This window comes from Oxyura jamaicensis, chromosome 1 (genome assembly GCF_011077185.1).
Source record: "Oxyura jamaicensis isolate SHBP4307 breed ruddy duck chromosome 1, BPBGC_Ojam_1.0, whole genome shotgun sequence".
Classification (NCBI taxonomy): Eukaryota; Metazoa; Chordata; class Aves; order Anseriformes; family Anatidae; genus Oxyura; species Oxyura jamaicensis.
Window position 1 is genome coordinate 73,883,087 of NC_048893.1, and position 23,570 is coordinate 73,906,656.

The 23,570-nt window shown below is 38.5% G+C and overlaps 1 protein-coding gene across 9 annotated transcripts in view; it reads left to right on the plus strand.

The window, feature by feature from the left end:
• ITPR2 (inositol 1,4,5-trisphosphate receptor type 2) overlaps window positions 1–23,570 on the plus strand; it is a 281,796-nt gene that overhangs the window by 61,309 nt on the left and 196,917 nt on the right. For 8 of the 9 annotated variants that reach the window (XM_035321243.1, XM_035321209.1, XM_035321166.1 and 5 more), the window contains 3 exons: window positions 1,746–1,892; window positions 3,106–3,201; window positions 17,710–17,754. In XM_035321243.1, coding sequence (XP_035177134.1) covers window positions 1,746–1,892; window positions 3,106–3,201; window positions 17,710–17,754 — 288 coding nt within the window. The remainder of the gene's footprint in view (window positions 1–1,745; window positions 1,893–3,105; window positions 3,202–17,709; window positions 17,755–23,570) is intronic. The other variant, XM_035321176.1, reaches the window with a different exon arrangement.

The following is a 23,570-nucleotide window of genomic DNA, read 5'->3' on the forward strand; positions in this document are numbered from 1 at the left end:
GCATAGTGCTTCAAGCTCTGGGGAGATGCAGAAGGAAACAAAAATGATGCCAATGGAATAAATAGAGAGGGGATATCAGTTCTGGTTACAGAGGAGAAATAAAGATGAGAAGATAATATTAGAGAAGAGCAAAGCAATAGGAGCTTTATAGATAACAAATAGGATAAAGGGAATAATTGTGACTACCTTACATTTGCTCTGTAGGAAAGGAAGGGCCATGACAAACATCTACATGAGGGGCAAGACGAAGCAAGAAGTACTTGCTGCATCTTTTTGAGAAGATGAGGCTGGGGCAGGAACTGAATATGAGTTAAGAAGGGAGAAAGCTCTGAAAGCTGCCTGGCAGAGAAGGACCTGGGAGTATTGATTGACAGTTAGCTGAATATGAGCCAGCAGTGTGCTCAGGCGGCCAAGAAGGCCAGCAGCATCCTGGCTTGCATAAGAAACAACGTGGCCAGCAGGGCCAGGGAAGTGATTGTCCCCCTGTACTCGGCTCTGGTGAGGCCGCACCTCCAGTACTGTGTTCAGTTTTGGGCCCCTCGCTACAAGAAGGACATGGAGGTGCTCGAGCGAGTCCAGAGAAGGGCTACAAAGCTGGTGAAGGGTCTGGAGAACAAGTCTTACGAGGAGCGGCTGAGGGAGCTGGGACTGTTTAGCCCGGAGAGGAGGAGGCTCAGGGGTGACCTTATTGCCCTCTACAGGTACCTGAAAGGAGGCTGTAGCGAGGTGGGGGTTGGTCTATTCTCCCATGTGCCTGGTGACAGGACGAGGGAGAATGGGCTAAAGTTGCACCAGGGGAGTTTTAGGTTGGATATTAGGAAGAACGTCTTTACTGAATGGGTTGTTAGTCACTGGAATTGGCTGCCCAGGGAAGTGGTTGAGTCACCATCCCTGGAGGTCTTTAAAAGATGTTTGGATGTAGAGCTTAGGGATATGGTTTAGTGGAAGATTTGTTAGCGTGAGGTCAGAGGTTGGACTCAGTGATCTTGGAGGTCTCTTCCAACCTAAACTATTCTATGATTCTGTGATTCTGTGAAAGTGCTGTGGAGTAGTGTGAGTTTGAGAGAACCTGGATGTCCAGGACCAGGAGAGACAGAGGTTCAAAAGTGGGAGTCTGGCTTGTGACAGGGGAGCCTGAGAAGAGGCTGGCGTTGGGGTATGAGTTGTGTGGAAAGTATGAGAGGATGAAGGAAGGTGACAGAGGAGGCTTTGAGATTCCTTGAGCCTACCAAAGCATATGATACAAATGCCCCTGTCAGAACAAGTCTAGTGAGGGTTAGTGAGTTTTGGCTCTCTAGTATAAAATGCATTACAGGAACAATGAAAGGAACTATGAACTATGGCTATGACACATAGTTGTACTGTGCCTTCACAGAAAGCTGGTTTCCCTAAATATCGCTAAAGATAGATAATAAATGAAAAACACATTTAGTAAAGTTAGCTAAAATTAAAAATCACCGTTGGGTTAACTGTTATATGCTATTTGATAGAGTGCTCTGAATCAAGTTTTATTTTCACAAAAGCACATGGATGTCATGCAGGAGTGATTTATTGCATTTTATACTAGATTTCCAGACTCAGTGCTGAGGTTATATATTCTGCACTTGGTACCTGCTCTGGCGACAGGAAGCTAATGTTTTCTTCACATTAACTATGATGACATCACTGAAGCTAGTGCAGATATAGAGGATGAGTCCAATAGCTTCCATACCACTTAATAATGCTTCTTTTTCATATTACTTTAGGGAGATGTTGTTAGGTTGTTTCATGCAGAACAAGAGAAGTTTCTGACCTGTGACGAATATGAGAAGAAACAGCATATTTTCCTTCGTACTACATTGCGTCAGTCAGCTACCTCTGCAACAAGTTCTAAGGCACTGTGGGAAATAGAGGTATTTTTTTCGCTTTTTATAAGTATTTTAGTTCATGAAAGCCAGGGTTCAGTAAAAATACTGAACCACAACATGAATCATTCATAGCCTCTTGATAACATCATACACCTCTCCGTATCTATTACTGTTTTATGAAGTTTGTGTAGGATGAACACTGAAGAGATGCTTTATTGCTGTGAGTGCGTGGAGAGAGGATGTTTTCTTACCATATTTAGCTATACTGAAACGACAAAGGGTCAAATTCAGACCTGACATAAATGGTGCAATTTTTCAAAGCCAATAGAATGACGTTCACATATTCTGAGTTCTGAGTGGTTATATTTGAGTTCATGCGCAATATAGAAAATTGAAATTGATGATGACTGACAACAAATCTCATAAACATGATTGAGTCTCTTCTTCTGCAACAGGGCAAGTCAAAATCTGTTTAGTTAGGCTGAATAAGGTTGTCTTTGAATGGGAGTGATTTTCAGATGATTAGCAGATATATTATTGTTTAACTGAGGAACATTGGAAACTGGTATGTCTCGAGCTGTTGCCATTATAGTAAAGTAATGCCTGTGTCCAAAAGTTCTTAGGTGTTGAGCTAACTTTGTGCATTTAAAACAAAGAGCTCCTAGCTCAGGCAAGTGGTAAGTTTTGCCTTCATTTTTTTAGTAAGAACTATATTAAATATGCAGAGTATATTGTACTTGTAGTTATTTTAGATTACTTTACCACCTATGAGAGACAGGGACTGGTAGATTTGAAGATAGCAAATGACCTACAGGTCAGTCAAATTTTTAAAGAAGTAATTTGGGATATTTAAATTGATATGGAGATATTTAATCACTTGAAAGAAAACTTATCAGAAGTCCCCAGTATTGTCAAAAATGGAGCTGGTATAAACAGTGAAACACTGTAAGAGAGTTGGAGTTTTGCTTTTAAGTAGTACTTTAGTTATTTAAAGCAAAATTTGGCTCATCATGTTTGTAGTATGTAGATGAATGAAAATATGGAAAGTAAGACAAGTCACTTTTCTGGCATCTAGTGAAAAATAAATGTAATGAGTTGTTATCTATGGTGGGCTTAGTGTGAACACAGAACTTCTTTTTGTGTTAGACTGTTTGTAATTATGTAGTTTACATATTTTTATTTGGAATGAGCTGTAAGAAATGACAGTGATCTAAGTGTAATCTTGAGAAGCATGATTAAAAATCTGTACTTCTTACAGGTTGTCCATCATGACCCTTGCCGGGGAGGGGCAGGACAGTGGAATAGCTTGTTTAGATTTAAGCACTTGGCAACTGGAAACTACTTAGCTGCAGAGGTAAGAATGTCAATTAAACAAGGGATTGTCCTACTAATTCAGAACTACTGAATAGGTCCAGAACCACTAGTAGTTCCACAATCTAGGTCTCTGAAAAGATCCCACACAAGGTCTGAATGTGGACAACAGAATGTGCAGTGCTGTGTCACCCTTTATTGCTGTATTTAAGGGTTGCAAGGACAATTTTCTGAGCTACAGTACACAGGTAGGTGAGTTCAAGACAACATCTAACCTTAATTTTAACTGTGCTCTTGAATCTTGAATCTACTGTTTGTTGTCATGGCGCTAAGGCAGTCATCACTGTTACATACACATTTATGTTTAAAATCCTTGGATTCATTTCTTTCTCTGCTCTTGTTTGCCCTTGATTTTTGGAGTGGTGTTTGATCACTCAACTATTTTTCTTTGCTGGCTCAGACAACCATGTACAAATTAAATCTTTTAAGAGTGGAACTGAATGTAATCATTGAGCTTGATCAGAGAAGTGCAGACACTAGAGCAGACACTCTAGACTACTAATTCAGTCATCATTTTTTTTCTTGCAGGCTCTAGACTTCTTGAAAAAATGTTTCTGTAGTACTGATCTCATTGTGTTGGTCTCTTCAAGCCAGCAAGTAGCCCAAGGCATCTTTGTGTTCTGTAGAAACTTGAGAAGAACAAACCTGTCCTGTGTTGATGTCATGATTTTTGGTGTCATGCTAGTGTGCTCTGATTAGAGCAGATTCATGTGTTCCGCAGTTACACACTTGTCTTTTGACTAAAAATAGGAACTAAAAAAGGTTTGAAGAAACTTTTGCCCATTTTGAGGGAATAGAAGGTCCAGGAGGAGGAGATCTTCCATATCTTCTGATTATTATTTGGTACTTTATGTAAAGGCAAAATAGTGTTGTGACTCCCCAAAAGAGCAGCATAATATTCATAATATTTTTTTAGGACACACATTTGTCGTTAAAAATAAGTAAGGCTTTTGACAGGCTGGAAGAGAGCAGATGATACTAAGTTTATGAAACGAGAGAGCCTTGGATTTTTCTGTGGTTGCAAGAAGCCATGAACTTTTAAAGTTGTATCTAATCCATATTAAGTTTGGCCTGTATGCAAGCTGTATCAGTGGAATTAAAACTATTTTTTTCTACTGATTTATGTAAGTGTGTGCAGGATTGTCTCTGACTTACGCTTGCAAACATGAGTGTAAAAATTTAAAACTACAAGAGCCAGTTGTAAATCACGGTATATTAGGGAACCCCTCAAAAAAGAGCTTCTTCTAACTGGATTGAGTTAAATTTGCAGCAGTGCAACTTCTGTATGTAGACAAGTCCTTCATATTCCCAGAGTGCTGTTTTCACTTTCCAGCACTTGTCACAGCCTGCATTTATTTCAGAGTCAGAGCCAATGGACTATCGAGCCTTTAATTACTTCTAATTATTTCAAATCCAGTATCAAAACATTAACAATGGAGCACCAGGAGAGATGCTTATGGTGTTTTCCTTCTAAGACTGAATATGATTTGTATAGTTTCATTGGTTTTGGTAGTCACTCACAGTGTAAGTTAAAAATTTAATGATCTCACCCTGAGTGAGCGAAGAGCATCATTCCTTTAAAGGCAGTGGGCCAGCATGCCTTTACAGCTCTGCCTTGTGCTGCTGCCTCCATACTGCAGTAATATTCTGGCTTGGCTGAAGCCAGCTTGCTTTATTGTGCATTTAATATTGGTTAATTTAGCAAATTTTCAAGTAGCAACTAGTATTCCCAGTTCCATTTTTTTACTCTGTTACAGTAAGAGATGCTCCTACTAGAAAGATTTTAGTTGGACTGGCTAGTCTGGTGGAGAGTCAGAGAAGGCACTTTGTTCTCTACTGTGCCCTCTCAGTGCTCAAGCGTGCTGACTGATGGATTTCCTTTTCCTTTACCATATCTGCTCAGGGATTTTCAGGAGAAAAATCTTGAGGTGAAGAGCTGTTGCACTTCACTGAATGTAGAACCTAAGCGTAGGACCTCTTTACCTCTGGAAAGGAAATCCCCATCAGGAAGACTTGTAAAGTGGAGAGTACAATTGGCGCGGTAGAGCGAGAACTGGAAAAGCATTTGGGCTGAACAGAGGTGAAATGCTGTGACTGGAGAGCAGCATTAGTTCCTGTATCTGTGAAGTGTAAAAAATACCTGCTGGTGGAGATACTAAAGGTAATGCTGTGAACTGTATTTTACACAGTTCACATGTCAGGCAAAATGTACCACCTAGACATCTATGTCAAAGATTTACGAAGAGGCAGACACCAAATGTGCGTGAGCTAATTTTAAATCATTTGGGCAAAGCTTACTGAACTCTGTACTCCTGCAGCACAGCACAGTTACTCATGGCATGGATTATCAACAGCGTCACACATTGCCATGACTTGATTTTATTTAAGCTTCCATGATAAAGATATCTGGAGTGAAATAATAAGTACAAACAAGTAAACAAAATACATGATATTTTAAAGTATTTTGCTGTTGGCTAATAATAAAATTTGTGCTACAGTTTGACCTATTGTAAATCAGTGTCCTGGTTTCAGTTAGGACAGAGTTATTTTTCTTCCTAGTAGCTGGTAGGGTGCTATGTTTTGGATTACGATGAGAAGAGTGCTGATAACATGCTAATGTTTTAATTGTTGCAGAGCGATGCTTATACTAAGCCAAGGACTTTTCAGCTTCTCGCTCTGTCCTGCCAGCAGGCAGGCTGCGGGTGCAGCAGGAGCTGGGAGGGAACAGACCCAGGACAGCTGACCTAAACTGGCCAAAGGGGTATTCCATACCATCTGACATCATGTTGAACAATATATAGGGGTGGCTAGCTGGGGTGGGGGGGCTGGCTGCTTGGGGTTGGACTGGGCATCGGTCAGCGGGTGGTGAGCAATTGCATTGTGTATCACTTGTTTTGTATGCACTATTATTATTATTATTTCCTATCTTAATAAACTGTCTTTATCTCAACCCACAGGCTTCACTTTCCCGTTTCTCTCCCCCATCCCAGAGAGGGAGGGGGGAGGGTGAGCGAACGGCTGTGTGGTGCTTAGCTGCTGGCCAGGTTAAAACACAACAATAAGGATTTATCACCTTTTTATAACCAGTATTTCCTTACCTCATCTTTCTGTAAACCAGACTGATGTGTACTGCAGAATTCTGCAGCAGAATCTTGAATGTGTCAAGTCTTAGACAATGAGCAGAAGTATCTGTCACCTGGGTGTTTCCTTTGGCTCCTCTGAAGTTAGGCTTGTACCTTATGTCTGTGGTGTTGTGCCTTCCCTTCTTCTCTAAGTCTTTCTGTACCAGATTTAACTGATCATCTTGATTTGTGGCTTGGTGGGTCTGACCTATGTAATGAAAGGATGTCACTGCAGCTTGTTAAGACCAGGGGATAATTTGGGGACTAAGAAAGACCAAGACGCTTGCTGCAGCAATTCAGAAATTTCCAACTAATAAACTTAAAGGTGTTTCAATATTACAGTAACTAGTTTAAAAGAAAATAAATTTGAAACAATATTGCTGTTCACTGAACAAAACATGTGAGTGCTTGTAAATTTAATTTTTATAAACTTGAAAGAAAGAAGTGAGGATGTGCAAATCCTAAACTACAGATTCCTAAGAATCACACTTAGTCACTCAGCTTTAGGTACCTCTAAAAGACTAAGGGTCCTTTGATACCTCTGTCTTCTGATGCAGTTTCAACTCGTACCTTTATTCCTCTTTCCACATGGCATTACTTAGGCTGATTTTCATTAATATGCTTTGAAATTTCATAAGACCCATTAATACCATAAAGCAACCTAGACCCTACTACTGTGGCTGTAGCTGAGTCACTCTGAAGGACCTCTGCTAAAGGAGACCCAGCGGTAGGCATTTGCTAATTGCACACAGCTGCATTGTCATTCCACTACTATTTATGTACAGCGTTTGACATGCTCTGACACATCAGATGCATGTATGCTCTCAGCCTGTTATTTAAGACATGGGATGGCTATGTTGAAGAAAGTGTTTAATGTTTTGTTGTAAGACTTTGGACATCTGGAATCTAGTAGGTGGTAATGTCTCCTCTGTTTCTGGTGTTTGGAAATCTGAAACCACTGGCTCAGACATTCCCAAAACATCGAAATCATAAAAAGGTGGAACCAAATATTCAGCTGAAAAAATAGAAAGAGAAGTTCTCCTCTGCTTGTTCTTTGGCAACAGTGGGAGTTCTGCTGTTAAGGTCAGAAGGGCTTGATTTCACCAGAAAGAGTTGAGCCAGATCCTTAGCAGGGGATTTAGACACTAAGCCACCAGCTAAAATCCAGGCTGCCGAGTTTTTCATCTTCACAAAGTCAGTGGTCTTTTAGAAAAAAGTCTATAGAAGATTGTTTTTTTAGCCCTGGTTACAACAAAATGACCCAAGTTATTTGGAAGTTTTATGTTTATAAAGAGTGACTGTACTGTTAGGTGAAAATTGAATGTTTCAAAATAACAAAGACTTTCCCAAAATTTTTAACATGAATGTACCCAAATCAGTCTGTGTGTGTGGCAATGAGCTGCAATTTGCTTGAACAGCGTTTCAAATTCTGCAGGTTGGGACCACACAGCTGTGCCTTTCTCATGACCACACCTAACCTTTTCAATATTCTAATCTCCTGGATAAAAGTCTCTTTGAACTGAATGCCAGTTTATTGATTGTGCTAAACCAGAACATGCACCTTTAATATTGTTCTCCATGTGTGCAACAGCTCCAGTTCTATCATTTCTAAACTGGATAAGCTACACCATAACTACTAAAACTTGCTGTGTGCAGATGTTAAACAGAAATGTGTGTGTGCATGCATACACACACACACACAAGAAATGCATAAATGGATAAGTGTGATTTTATGTTTTAACTTCTCTGGTGAGATGGATGTTGCTAAAATAATCATGAAATACATGTGTAAATATCAAATCACATGTTAATCTCAGATATTCCAGCAGATAATGGATAAACCAACATACATTGCTTGTGGAACATGGTGAACATGTACATAATCATAGACAATGCAGAACTTGTAAGGAAAAATCTGTGATAAGTCTTTTTTACTTAGCTGGATAGACTAAGACTAGGCTAATATACCATATAACATATTAGGTACCTTGGCAAGATACGGCAGTGAATCTGATGAGGTAATTGTCTTTAACATGGGATTAATTATGTTATACTAAAGGAATTAAGATGATGCAGATAAGGTGGAAGCCTTAATGTTTACCTTCTATCATTGTATAAAATTGTGGCCATAAACAAGTGTTTAAATTATTACTGTGTCTTCCAAGAAGGTTCATAGAGTACTGGTGTTTGGAGCACGTTACTATAACATTGAGCTGTCTCAGCTAACTTTGTAAAATGTAATCTGTACCCTGAAGTTCTTCTAGATGAAAGAGAGAAGACTGAGAACAGACTGGCCACTGTGATAGGTTGAAGAAATAAGCTCAAAGGTAATGGCAGAACCAAACATACTTTTCCTGACTTGCACTGTGGTTCATACGCTAAAATGAATTGTTGCTCATACAAAGAACCTCATTCAGAAAACCTCTCAGGACTATCCTTGTCTTTGAGGTTAGTGGAATGTCACCATTTATGTGCTCAAGTGTCAAGGGTCTTTCAGATACTGATGAGATGGGTTTGGCTTTTCTCTGGAAATTTTCAGCTGTGCAACCACTCCTGCGACTTCTTTGAACACTGTAGAACTGAAGCCTCAGTGAAACTTTTAACTTTTGCATGTGAATACACTTTCTCACAGCTTGTGTAGGTCTGGCAAGGTCTTTGGCACTTATTCTGGTGATGAATGAGTCACAGAGCTAAACCTGTCCTCTAGCTAACTGCTTTGGACAAAGATAGCAATAATTCCATGTGTATCCCAGGTGCATGCCCACTGGAATACTCCTCTCACTTTCTTACTGGGTTTGCTTGCTTCTTCCTGCAAGAGTGAAGTTGCAGGGTTTAAACCATAAAATGTATCAAGTCTGACTAGAATTTTGTTCTAAGCTTTTTTTTTTTTTTTTTTTTTTTTCCTAAATCCCGTTTGAAACACACTTTCAGCTTTGGGGCATTTTAGGACTAGATGCTCAATGTGTTCTTTTTTTCAGGAATGATTAAAGCCAATTTGCCTGAGAAGTACTGGGTTACATAAGTGTGAGATGAGATGAAATGACAATTATATGAATATTCTTAATTGAATAGGAAGTAGAATCCAAACCACCAGAGATGTAGTTCAGTGATAAGAGCACTTCAGTGACAATGTAGGCTTATAGAAATTATACGTTTCTGCAGGTATTTGATTGTGGTCTCATGATGTGTTATGCCATCCCTGAGGTAGTGTTGGCACAGACTGGGGTGAGATGGGGAGGGAATAGACAGTGCTGTAGTTTGGATCACTGAGCTAAGTAAGGCATGGGGGCACAAGTGTTTTAGGTAGGTTAGTGGGAACTGCTAGCATCAAAGCCAACATTAAAGGTCCTGCTTTGTGGGACTGGGAGCTGGATTTCACCTTCCTGTGGTGTAAGGTACTTGCTGAGAATGCTTGAATAAATGATCAATAAAAGCTCTTGGTGTTCCTCTTGTCTTCTCTGAATATTTTCTTCATGTATCATGTCACTCTGCTTTTCATTCTTTTAAATTGATTTCTGTCTTATGTCTCCCTCAGTTGGTGTTAAAAATCTTAGCTTGCTGTATGATTTATATCGTTATAATATGCATTTATCTGGGTCGACAAAGCCAAACTGTTTGTAATAAATTTAATCCTGTTTTAATAATCACTTGATTTGGGTCATGGTGAAGATAGCCAAGACATGTTCAAATTAATATTAATAAAAAATAATCCTTTCCTGCCTTTTGACCAGCACATAGTAAAGAAGTAGAACTCGCTGCCACAAGAATTGAAAACAAAACATTTAATGAGATTTTCAGAAAGATTATGTATTTTTAAGAGTAATAGCATCCTCAGCATTAACTAAAATAAAAAAAAAGTGAACGGGAAATCAGTTCTTAAACTGGAGGCTGTACACCAGGGTTAACTCTATGGAGCCTCAGAGAAACTTTCTCTGTAGTTTTACACAGAATCACAGAATTTCTAGGTTGGAAGAGACCTCAAGATCATCAAGTCCAACCTCTGACCTAACACTAACAGTCCCCACTAAACCATATCCCTAAGCTCTACATCTAAACGTCTTTTAAAGACCTCCAGGGATGGTGACTCCTCCACTTCCCTGGGTAGCCCGTTCCAATGTCTAACAACCCTTTCGGTAAAGAAGTTCTTCCTAACATCCAACCTAAAATTCCCCTGGCGCAACTTAAGCCCATTCCCCCTTGTCCTGTCACCAGGCATGTGGGAGAACAGACCAACCCCCACCTCGCTACAGCCTCCCTTGAGGTACCTGTAGAGAGCGAAAGGACTTGTTTTTTTCTTTCATCTTCTTAAACTGTGGTGGAAAATGAGTTACTGCATAGGATTTTTATTTTTTTAATGCAACTGAGATTAAATGTGTGAAGGCCATAATTTAGGCCATTTGGTACCTAGGTTTTGGAGATTAGAGTACTGGCAGAGATCTTTTGTGTTCAAGAAGCAAAAAGGATTTGCCAGTGGTATTTTTTAGGGTGGCATGGAGGCAAGCCTTTGCAGAAAAACTTACTCCTGCTGCAGTAATACAGCTAGTGTAGAGGAGAAAAGCACAGTGGTAAATTTAGTGTCATTCCTTCTGCCTTTAGAAACAGTAAGGAAAATAACTGGATAAAAAAGGCCTTTTAACTGAGATGTGCAGGTAGGTAGGTACCTTTTGCTCAATGGTAACAGTTTGCAAACTGGAGAAGGTACCAGGAGATGGCAGCATTCACCAAGGCCTTCATGCATCAGCTCACGTTTAGTTGGTACTGTGGGACCTCCTTACCTGGAGATTGCTTCAAAATCTTCCATTTGAGTCTTTTTTTCCCCAAAGTCTTTGTTAAATGTTAATACAGCATTCAGATAGTTCCATTCTGTTGAGCTCAGTGATTAAAGGGTCTTGTACAAAAAAGGCACACGAAGGCACTCAGCACTCTTGAGCCCTATTTTTGTTTTTCATTGCCTCATAGGAGGCATGTGGTTTTGTTTTAAAGCTCTATAAGGGCTGCAGAATAATTTACAGTTGTGTGAAGAGATGGCAGAGATCCAGAGACTAAAGGAGGAGACGAGATTACTGATTTACAGAGCCAGTTTGACCTGTTCCACATACTTGAATATGGCTTGTTGATGTGACAAAGTTAGAAACTGTTACTTTAGCAACACCAGGGCCAGGTTTACAAAGGTTTTAAAGAACACTGGGGATGCAGCTCAATTTCTTGGCCCAACTTGTTTCAGGCATGCTGGAAGTTAGGAACAACGTTTGTTTGCATGTTGTCAGTGTGCATATACCTTCAGAAATCTGGATCTTTGAGGAAGATATTTTCTTCTGACAAACTGGTTTTGCACTGGTGGTCTGGGAGCCTGTGTTCAGCTAGACCTTTTGAGTCCTGTCTGGAGTTGGCTGCATTTGAGCAGTGTTTCTATGGGTGATCTGAGCTTTAGGAGGAAAAGAAGTATAAAGACACAAACACAGCATTTATTGTCATTTTAGTCATTATAAGGACTGTTTCTATTATTAACAATACAACATCTGCTGGTATTGCATTTTGATGTGTTCTGAAACAGTAAAGGTAGACACTTCTCTTCTATATTGCATTTTATTTCTTTATTATTTCAAGATAACCTGAGAAGATTTTATTAAATTATATTGGTGCCTCTTTATTTTTGGTGCTTGATGAAGGTCTGTAAGGCTTTTTACTCTAAAAGTTTCAGTGATGTCCAATTCAGTCATTCCTAGTTATTTCTGGGAGGGCCACTGAAAGTCATAGGGAATATTAATATTTAGAACATAACCCTTGAAGAGACGAGGATTTTTTTATTTTTTATTTTTTAAACTAACACATAGGCCTGCCATTGCTTATACAGCAACTAAAAATGCCTTCAGGATGACCTATTCTTTAATCTTAGAACAAGAGCGAGAAGTCGGGTCAGGAAGGTGTCAGAGCCTATTCTCATTCCTGTTTTTGACAAGCAGATAGTTTGGTCTTGGGAGTTCCCTTGAAAGCTATCGCTAGCTACTTAAGTTGGCAGCATGGGGGACCTGAAGCCCAGTGAAGGATCCGTGTCTCTGAGCCCTACCTGGAAACTCATCTGATCTGCTAAGACGGGGCTCGTAAGCAAAACAGCAGCAAAATGCAATCCTAAAAATTTGAGATTTTAAAACTTTCCTCAGATTATGATTGTCAGGAATTTAGCACCAGATGCTGTGGCAGTACTGAATGAAGTTTATCTAGGTAGAGTTACAGCTGCTCTTTCTCCAGCAAGTTAATAAGATGGCAAGAGTTTTTGAATACCACTGAAGTCTTTGAAATTGTGTAAAAGTCCTTAGGATTTATTGAAAACTAATCAGTATGACATAGCAAAGAACCAAGCAAGCCTAATAAAGATGAAAGATTGAGAAGTTGACTGTTGTGGTGGCTTTTTTTTTTTTTTTTTTTTTTTTTTTCCCCTAAGCACTTGACCTTGTTGATTGGGTAACAAATAGACTGAGTGTTAACGGGCTGGTTATCAGATGAAATGGAAACTGTTTTTATGTGTTTAATTAGAACCTTTTATTCTTTATTTAATGCTGTTTTTAATCAAGTTATTAAAGTGCTCTTTTAGCTGAAATTTGGCAGTCTGATTCTTTCACTGAAGAGATTTTAAATATCCTTTACCTAGTCAACAAAATTTGATTAAAATAAGCATGAGTATTTTTTTCCCCAGACTCCGCTCTCACCTTCTTAATTAAATGAGTGTCCAAAAATAGGCTGTTTGAGTACTTTACTTGCATTGCTGTCTAGGAAAGAAGCATTTAATATAAATGTGAAATTCCAAACTGCCTACAATATGGACTGAGACTTACAATTCACTTGTTGGACTGTAAAGCATATCTTACTGTGTGTAGATGCAAAACAAACCAAAAGAAAAACTTAGAGCAGTGTATTAGTGAGAAGTCGTTCTACTCAATAGTAAAAACTCAGACGAGATAATGCAGCACGAAGTCTTATGTATTGAAAACTTTAAGGAATAATTTTGACTGCCTTTTATGATCAGTAGAGTTAAAAGAGCTGGGGGCTTGTGTCACTCGATCTAACAGGATACCTCTTAGGATTAGCAGGGCACTTATATTTTGTGAACAGCAACTACCAGAAGTAACACACAAACACATAGTTGCAAATTGATACTTCCTCCTATGCAAACTTTACAATAGAAAGATTGTTGTGAGGGCAGTAGGCAAAAAATCAGGAATTTGATTCCTTGCTCTTCTACAAGCCACCAAATAATTTTAACTAGAAATGGTTAAACACATTGTGTATATCTGTTTTCCACCTGTAAAAGCTGGCTTTTGTTATGTGGTTGTCACACATATTGGGGACCTTGTGGTGCTCCCACAGTATGAGTATATTGGTGTATATATGCATTCATATGTCTCCTCTTAAGTGCCACCATGTACAAAGGCGGAACCTGAAATCTATCTAAGAGATACCAGTTTTTACATACCTGGGGGGACCATCTCCAACTATGAATTCAGCCTTCAAGCTCTTGCAGATATCCTGTGTAGATCACAAGCTGGGAATTTGCCTTCTTACAAAATGACAAGTAAATGCTAATTCTGTTTAGATTTAAAAGAATGTATTACTTTCTCTTTAGGTGCAAATCTTTATAAAAATGCCAAAACAGTTAATGATTTTAGTGTTTAAAATATGGTCTTGTGGCAGCCTTGTTATGGTATTGACTGTCCCTGTTTCCTGACGAGTTTGCTAGGCTGCTTTGAAGCTCTCTTACCCTGTAGATGAAGTCCAAGATGAATTTAGGTCCCAGTTACTTCCTGTGAGCTATACTGTGCAAATTACACTTGCAGTTACAGTGGTACTTACTGTAACTACTGGTGATAGAACCTTAGTACAAGGAAAAGCTCATGTAGCACGAGTCAATGTGCACTGTTGGCCCATGCGTATAAAACCATAATGTCTTCCTTGGTGCTACAATGAAAAGGAAAAAAAAAAAGTGTGATAACCCCATTTTCTGGAGCTTATGGTATTTTATGTGGCCTGGAGGATGTGTAGACTTGGATCTGGGTTCATATGTATAAGCAACTGAAAAAGATCAGTTATCTGTGCTGTCGTAAATCCTTGTTGTTTGAGCTGTGACAGGTGATAATAGTAGCATTGCCAACTGTAAAATCCCTGTAACAGAGTTGGACTTTTACGTGGCAGTGGAGTGAATGATGAACAAAAGTGCTATCAGTTACCCTGACCTACCATCTCAGGTAATCTTTAAGCCACACTGACTCCATCACTTCTTGCCATGTGGCCATTTCACTGCTTCACTAATGCTAATTCTCTTGCTGTTCTCTGGTTACTCTCTGCTAGTGCAGTCTGCATTACTTGATATAGATTGCACCTCTCATGCCACCATATAGTCACTGCTATTGACTCAGGTGGTTAGGTTATGTGGCCTTACATCATAGATGAGCATTAGGATGATATGGTGAGTCTCATGAGCTTGCCATAATATGAAATGATCTTTGGTATCGTCAGCCATGGTGAAGCTGAACTCTGATTTGTGATACTTTTTTCTTTCCTGTCCAGGAAAAGGTAAATTAAACAACTAAATATATATAAAGCTCATCCTAAGTATGTTGAAAAAGAAGTGGTGGATGATTAGTATCTGTGAATTATTCTGCATTGGAAAAGAAGCTTTTGGAGGTGTACCCTAAAAAAAAACAACAACACACAAAAACAAAACAAACACACAAAACCCAACAAACAAATAATGGAGCTATTATAATAATGATTTATATAATTTACTTGTTTGAGCTCTGCGGTTTAGAATGCATCATGTTCTTTCTGTGTATTGACTGCATGCACCTTCCAGTGGTGTCTGGCTGAAATATACAGTATTTCAGCTATAGTTCAGGAACACTGCAACTCTAATGTGTCCAATAACCCCCAAAAGCATAAAGACCGCTAAGCTGAAATGGACCCATTTTAGCATGATGTTCTTATTTACTTTCTTAAGAACTGAAAAGAATTTTACTTAATTTTATTAGCAATAAGAAAAAAGTATTAGTGTTATTATTTTCAAGGATTCTTTTATTTAGAAGGCTCCTAGAAAAGCATAGAGGTGATCCCATATAAATCAGAAAAAGCAATAGGTTTTGGACCATCACTGTGTCCCTAGCTCCTTATGTTGTACTTGGATATTGAAAGGACTCAGAACAGGTATAACATGGCATACAACACTACATGATTTATGCCTCTCTACCTGGAGAAATATAGTATAGGATAATAGCCAATAGTCTGATTTTCAGAGGTGTTCAGTGGCAACAACCTCAGCTAAAATGAAAATAGCACCTGCTGAGCTGAAACATCAGCCCTGAAACTGCATTCCATCGTGTTTACTGTTTAACATCAGCATCTCAAACTTTTTCTGAACAAAATCTTTTTAGTTTTGTTATTTCTGTTACAGTGGGGCAAAAAAAAAAAATTATTAAGGATGTACTTCAATTTTCATTTGAGCCTTCTGTCTCCATCAGCTTCTGTCCACAAGAGAACTATTTGGGAAATTTGAAGACAATCTGTTTAGTCATTTTTAAAGTAGGCAAGATGTGGCGTGGGAGAGAGATTTTCCTGGTGTCTCCTGTTGTAGATATATATTTTTTAAAGCATCATTATATTGAGAGCAAACAGTTGAAGAATAGCCAGGCTCAAGGCCCAGCTCATTCTGAGTAGACAACTGTATTCACGTGTGCTTTAATGAAACATCATAGACTTATTCCATTTGAAGATACAGTCCTTAGTGCACAGCTATCCGTGCTGAGTGTAGTGTCAGACCTGAGATGGCTGTCTTTTTCTGGCTTGCTTACAACAAGCAGAATCTGAAGGTAAGGTTAAATTTAGCCTTCTGTACCTTCTGTGCACCGCTGTTGAAAGTTTGTGGTTTTACGTGACTAAGGAGCACTGCTTGATTATTTTCTCTGCTGTCAATAGAAGAACAGAAGTTCAGAACTCAGCGTGGCTGTCAAAACGGGCAACTAGAATTATTTTGAGGTGCTAGGTGAACAAAAGTAATGCTGAAAGAAGTGTGAGAAAACTAATAAAACTATATGAAAACATTTTTTATATATATACATAAATATGCATGTATATATGTGGATCTTCTAGCTGTCTGTCGTTCAGTGTTCATCTCGCATTCCTGTTGCTGTATAACATAAGAAGGTGGGAGCTGGAGGTAGGAAACTGAGAATGTTGTGGAGGAGCAAAATGTAGTATTTGGGATAGGTGTCAATGCAGGGAGGAAAACAGGCTCTAAATTAGGTTTGTGAGGGCAATGGTAGCTAATGTGAACATGGAAGTTAAAGCAGGAGAATAACCCTTTGTTCATTTCTGTGCTAACAAAGTCTTCCACACTGTTAATGCCAAATTCATGCCAAGAAAATGACTGTAGTTACCTGTATAAGATGTACATATGCAGTCATTGCTTAAAAACTGAATTACCTTTTATAACTATTAATTTTGGTTGAAAGTTTTCAATGCTTTGAAGGCATATCTTATGTCAGGGAATAAAGTAAATATTGAGGTAAAAATACTTCATTATGTAAGTGAAATCCTGAAAGGTTTTGTGTCCAGCCAGTATGTAGGTATATGCGTGTTTTTTTTTTTTTTTTTTATTTGAGTATATGTCTGCCTACATAATCCCTCATCTTTTAGTTCACGTATTCCCCTTGTGAAAAGTAAAACGATGTTGAACACTTTTAAATAGTAATGCTTTACACTTGGTAGTAGTGTCTTTCATCCAGGCATCTCATGCTACTTTAGTTACTAATTGATGTTTGATAGTCCTGGTATTATCCCCTTTAATAATGGTTAAGCAGAATCACAAAGTAGTTAAACACTTGTCTGTAACGGCATTGCCATTCCTGTTTCAAAGAGGTGTTTATTCTGAGTTAGGTCTTCCTTTAAAATCTCAGTAGACATGAAACATGTTAGTTTTTATCTCAATACATCTGCTTGAGGTCAATCCTGAAAGTGTTTGTGAGTTTGTAGGGATGATGGGATGACTGCAATTTCCTATGTTTAGATTAGTAACTATCTGTGCATTCTCTCCATCATTCTTTTTTTAAAATTATTATTATCATTTTATTTAATTTGAGATTCCTCCCTTGAGTTAACAACCTTTATTGTAAGATGCACTTTTTTGAAGTGAGGACGTAGCCAGTAAGTTGCTCAGAAATTGGATCGGTAATTCTCGTACTGTTACTGCTATACTAGTTATAAATAGTCAACAATTCTTTTTCAGGGTAAATGCACAACTGAGTACTGAACCAAACCCTCTTCCCCATTTCTGAAATGTCTAAAAGCTGTCAAGATAGTTTTTGACTTCTTTTCTTTTCCAGCTTAACCCACACTATCCAGAAGGTAATAATGAAGGAAAAGCTTTGGTAAGTGAAATTTACATGTTGCATTTAATCTGGGAAATACTGTGTCCTTAACCTAATAAAGTCCAAAATATAGAAGTCCTTTGTGGCTTTCGCTGTAGTTACATGTCACAACCGCTGTATCTTCTGTATCCTGTATAAGCTAGTGTGCAATTCAGAACTGTTGTTACAGAAAGTTTTCTGTTGTGTAAAAGGAAGAGATAAGAAGCTTATTCAAATTATGCATCAAATTGGCATTAGTTGGAATTCAGTTCTGCTTAGAAACTGCAGACATTAAATGTATTAATACTTATTAAATCAGGCATGCTACCTTATGGCAAAAACACCACCACCCTCTTTAGCAAGTAAACCAGACAAGCAAATCCGGTTACTTACGTACCAGTATCTATTCAGATGCCCTGTTAGTGGAGATGAGCCCCCCCAGGGCATGTTTGTCGGTCAAGCATGGTCCTAAATCTAAGGACATGCTGACACTTTTTTCATTACCTGTATTGAATACACGTAAGGAGATATTCAGGCACAGGCTTAGGCTGAGCCATGCCAAACTTCAGGAAACTCTCGCATGATACCATCACAAAGACCTAAGTTGTTCTTGCTGCAGTGTGGATGGGTTGGACGTAAAGACTTCCAGGTAGTCTGTAGCTATTACAGGAAAAGGCCTTTGTCTTCTTGTATAATGCTAAGAGTGTGCTTGCTAATTCTAACTAATGAGGCAAGGCTAGACATGTTGTAGTTTATAATTTGTGAAAGTAGTGGAGTTAAAACCCCAAGGGAATCTTATTCTTATAGTCCAAGAAAGAATCATTCCTCCATCACATTCATGAGATGGCCATGAAAACACTGAGATCTTCTTAGAAAAAAATCAGTTCAATTTCTTTCTGTTTGCCTTCTGGCTTTTGTTCTTTTAACAGACACATTTTCAAGTTTTTCTCTGAATGGGGATTTTTTTCTTTTTTTTTAATTAAAACCAAGATTCTTACATAATAATGTGCCTCCAGCACTACAATTTTAATAAAAATGGAGACTGTTGTAAGAGTTGATAACATTGGATTTCTGTCTTCTATGGTATTTGGTATAAATAGTAATATAGCAGTAACAGCTAAGCTGGCCAGAGAAATGCGAACTCTCTCTCATGAAAATATAGGAGTTCCATCCATTGTTTCTCTTTGGTATTGGAATGACATTTGAAGCTTCTGAATCTTTCTGACAGAAGTCAAGATAAGTTCTAGAACATCCATTGAATATGGTGTTTGCTGGAAGTGCTTGGGTTCATACTCTCATGCTGGGAACGGTGGAGCTGGGTTCTCATACAGCTCATCTGCATTAATGTTTTAGTTCACATCATGATGGCACTTCCTTAATGAATCACCTAATTGTTCCCTATTTAAGACACTCAGTGTTGCTTTGCAAAGCAATCTCAGAGTGTGTAAACTTGTATTCTGTTAGATCAAATTTAAAGAATACACATCTGGAATGTATCTTCTGTGCTCTAGGCTCTCACGGCTGCCTAGCCCAAAAAACTAGGCTAGAGCTAATCTGAATTAAAACATACAAAAAGATGTATAGGGTAGATGTTAGATCCTCATCACAAAGGGCCCACTCTTACTGTACCGTGCTATACTAATTTGAATATAATATAAAGTCTGCAATTGCAGCATTTCTAGTTCATCTAAATATTCTCTGGGCTGGGTAATTAAGAAGGAACAAGTGTAATCTGAACGTGAATGTTGAAGGTGACTGCTCTAACAGTTTGGCATAATCCTGCTGAGCATTGGTTTCAACCAAAAACCAAGACCAGATAAATTTGATTAGACAAATATTTTATTTGAAAACGTAATCAAAACTGATTGACAATCAAAACTGGTTCTCCGTGGAAATTTTTCTTTACACAGTCAGCACTTCATGTGAAAAACATTCTGTGAAAGAACAACTGATAAGTTTTGGTAACACCTCCATATAAATCCAAGCCTACAGGTGCTTTTAGCATGCTAGAAATCCCTTTGGAGCCTTCTCTCCTTTATAGTCCCATTGGAAATACCATGAATCAGCATTAGCTATTTTAAGTCTTCATCCTGACTTCAAGCAACTTGAGTAGCCAAGCTTCACATCCCTGTGCAGATATTTATTTTACAATGATGCATTGTTTTGAATTGTCCCTCAGAAGTATGGCAGACTTACAGTATTTGGAGTTCTTGAAGGGTAATCTATGTCAGTCTTGTATCCAGTATTCATTTAACACGGATCACATAAGCTTTTCTTGTACCACTGTTTTCATGTTGCATTTCTTCAGCCTGACTCACTGCAAAAAGGCATCATCTTTTTCATCTTTTGACCAAATTAATTTTGAAGTACTGCCAGTGAAGTAAATTTGCTCTAGAGGAGGGATGGAAGTGGACCTATCCCAGCATCATTTGAAGTTAGAGCCGTAGGTAAATGAAGAGGCATACTTGAATCTCTTCATCTGAAGGAAGAAACTGAGCCTGCAGTCTGTTTTGCTTTTCATTGCTAGTCTGATGGATAAAAGGGTACCGGTTCCTTCTCTGCTGGTTGGATTTTGAAGAAGGCATAGCTATCTCTGTGTTTTGTGCCAACCCTTAACTATGAATGTGTGACAGGGCTTCTTGTGCATATTCACTGCCTGGTTTACAAGTCTTGGTCACAGTTGCTTAGGCAACTGTCAATTTTAGGAAGCAACGATGGAGAAGAATTTTCTATGGTGCAGTAGTGGGCATAGGCATCTAGATTCTGCTTAAGTCTATCTTTTTTTGCCCTAAGTGACTAGAAGTCTAAAAGGGTTTTGGCTGCTGAGAGTTCATATTGCTGGAAGTGACTAGGACTTTTGTTCCCAGGCTGTGTTTGGGGTGCAGTTCCTTGCACATTTATGGGCTGCTGCTTGAGATTTCAGCCAAATTGTCTGGTGAAACACTGCTTTGATTTCTGGTAAAATTTAGCCTTGCATTGAGTTGATTAATATTCTTTGTACATGTTTTTCCTACATCTAAACTCCAGAAGATTTTTTTTTTTTGGTAGCATGAAGACCTTTCTCTGATTTAAAGGCCTTATTGGGTAGGGAAGGGTGAGGGGGGCTTTTCCAGCCCTCTAAAAGACTAGGAGATTGTAATGTATAGTGCATCAAAATGCAATGCTCTGTTATAGTTTCCATTAAATCCCAAATTGGTGTATTTTATGCTGCAAAGTAGTCTATTATTTCCAATCACAGAAATGTACAGCATCTAGAAGAACACTATAAACATTGGGGAAATGATGTCAAGAACAGCTGGGAACATGGCATTTGTTAGCACCTTAGTATTAAAAGGCTGTCTTTGGATAGCTACCTTAGCTCCATTCATCTGCATTTTTGGGAGAGAATGCTAGTTCTAACCAATTCCAAACTGGTTTTTACTGTTGAGATTTTTCTTAGGATTGAGACCGGTATGCAGTTACTTTTCTTGTAAAGAAGTTGGACAGTTTTGCCGTGGGTTTCTTGGTCCAATTTGACATACCTCTTTGACTTCTTCCTCTCTATATTTATGAATGCTAAACAGTGATGCGATTCAATGTTTTCTTTCTTGCTTCCATCCCCAATTATTTTTTCCCAATAAACACTCCAAGTTCCTTTTTTATTTACGTTCCAGCAACTTAGTTTGTTTAATTAAAATTTCATAATGTGTGTCACAGGTGATGCAGTTAAAATAATTAAAATAGGTTTGGGGATTTTTTTTTTTTCCTGAGGCTGAAAATCAATCTGAAAAACATGCTTAAAAATAAAAATAATCAGTTTTAAAATGACAGTGTCTCTGCTTATATAAAGCCAGCAGTCAGACCACTTGAGAGGCTCTGCACTCATGGGGAGAAGGGGAGACACGGATGCCGGCACATTATTATTATTCTGCTGCTGCACACAGGTCTGAATCATCTCTGAAAACAAATACATTGTTTCTTACAGAATGTCTCTGGCTCCTAACAACAGAATTGCAACGTGATGTCTCCGCTAAAAATGCGATGACTCACAAATGAGTCAACAGCGAAGGTGTTATAGGAGGCTAACTGCTGTGCTGTCTGCCAGGGCTATGTAACACGCAGGAGCAAGGCTGGCCATTAATTTCCTCACCTTTCTTTTCGTATAGCATTTTTTAAATCATCTAACCTATGGAGTTCTGCTCACATTACTGTTTTGTGAAAATTCTGGTTTTTAAGAGCCTCTTAAACTGGGTTAACATACTGAGATACCACAGTGTACTAGATTTAACAGGCATTTTCAGAGCTCTGGTTGCTATTAAGTTTAATTTTTGCTGAAATCTGTAGTGCAGTGTAATGTATTTGTTAGGGCATTAGTAGGCATTAGGGCATAATGTATTAGTAGGGCATTATCCTCATCTGTCTCTATGCCACAAGAGGTGTCTTTACCAATTGGAATTGTAGATTGGATTTGCATTCTAAAAGGAAAGGTATTCCTGGCCTGGCATGTTTTTGTATTATTGTTTTTGTATTATTATTATTATTTTTTCTCCAGGATTTTTTTCTTCACCTTTTTTGCAGGAAGGCTCCTTCATAAACAAAACTCCATGTAAATCTGAAGTTTAGGTATGATACTCAGTTGAGATGAATAATATGGGGGTATGGGGTTATTTTTTTATAAATTACTACACAATTACTAGCAAATAATATTAAGAGCTGTGAAGAAGGCTCATCTCCCAGGCTAAAAGTCCCAAGAAAGACAAGCCTGATTATTTTGTCTCTAATTGCAGTACAGGTCACCAATTATGCCATATTTGCCCTTCAAATTGCAAACGCTGTATGTTTGTGCTGGATTTTTTTTTCTAAAGCTTCTTTTTAAATCAGTGTGATGCACTGCAAGTCAGAGGTGGATGCCCAGGAGTTATGGCATTTTGCTGGTAGCCTGGATCAGTATTGCCACTCTTCACCGAAAGGGCTGTTTGTTTTCACTAAGTATATCTCCTTCTTTGAACTCTCAGCCTTTGCCTTTCTAACACAACTCCCTTACTACTGGCTATATGGTAGGGGCATTTTCCCTTATACCCCCTGGCAAAGTCCTTTTGTGCATGTGAGTAGTGTATTTCACAAGCCATCTTCTAGTTGAGTGGATGCTTAGGTTTTGTTAAGCAGAACAGGCTGCCTCTGCTATCTGAACCATGTGTTTTTTAGATGGGGTTACTCTTTTGGAAGGAGTATGTCCAGATCCTGCCAGGTGGAAGAAAAACTGAATCAACATTTCCCAGATCCTCATGAGTCATTTAACCAATGAACTACAGAGAGAGGTGATTCCACCGTCTTCACCTCGGGCATATATCTAATTTGAATTGCTACAACTTGTGACCAGTTTGTCAGTAGTATGGGACAACCAAGACTTTTTTTTCCTTAATGAATTTACTATTTGCTAGAATTGTTTTACTCACAGTTCTTGCGCTTCTTCTCTGTACTCCTAGCAGGTAATTCACCTACTTTTTTTTTTTTTTTAAAAAGTCTTGGGAGTGCTTTCTTTGGCTGCCACTGACCCTATCACCACCATCTCTGAAACTGTTCATTGGCTTCTTCATACTGCTTTAATTTGAATTTTTATTTCTGTGAGTTCCTTTACACACCTGTAACTCCCTTTTCTTCATTGAATCAGTTTTTGCTGGCTGCATCTGCCTGTATGCTGGTTTCTTACTTTTGCAAATGTCATTGTTTTGTTCTGTTTAGGAATGCAGTGCTTCTTCTGTACTGATCATATTGTCTAATTAATTTGAAATATTCTGATTCTTTCCTCTTCTTTCAACTTCCTCATATAGACTCATCAGCAAATTTAATGATGGCTA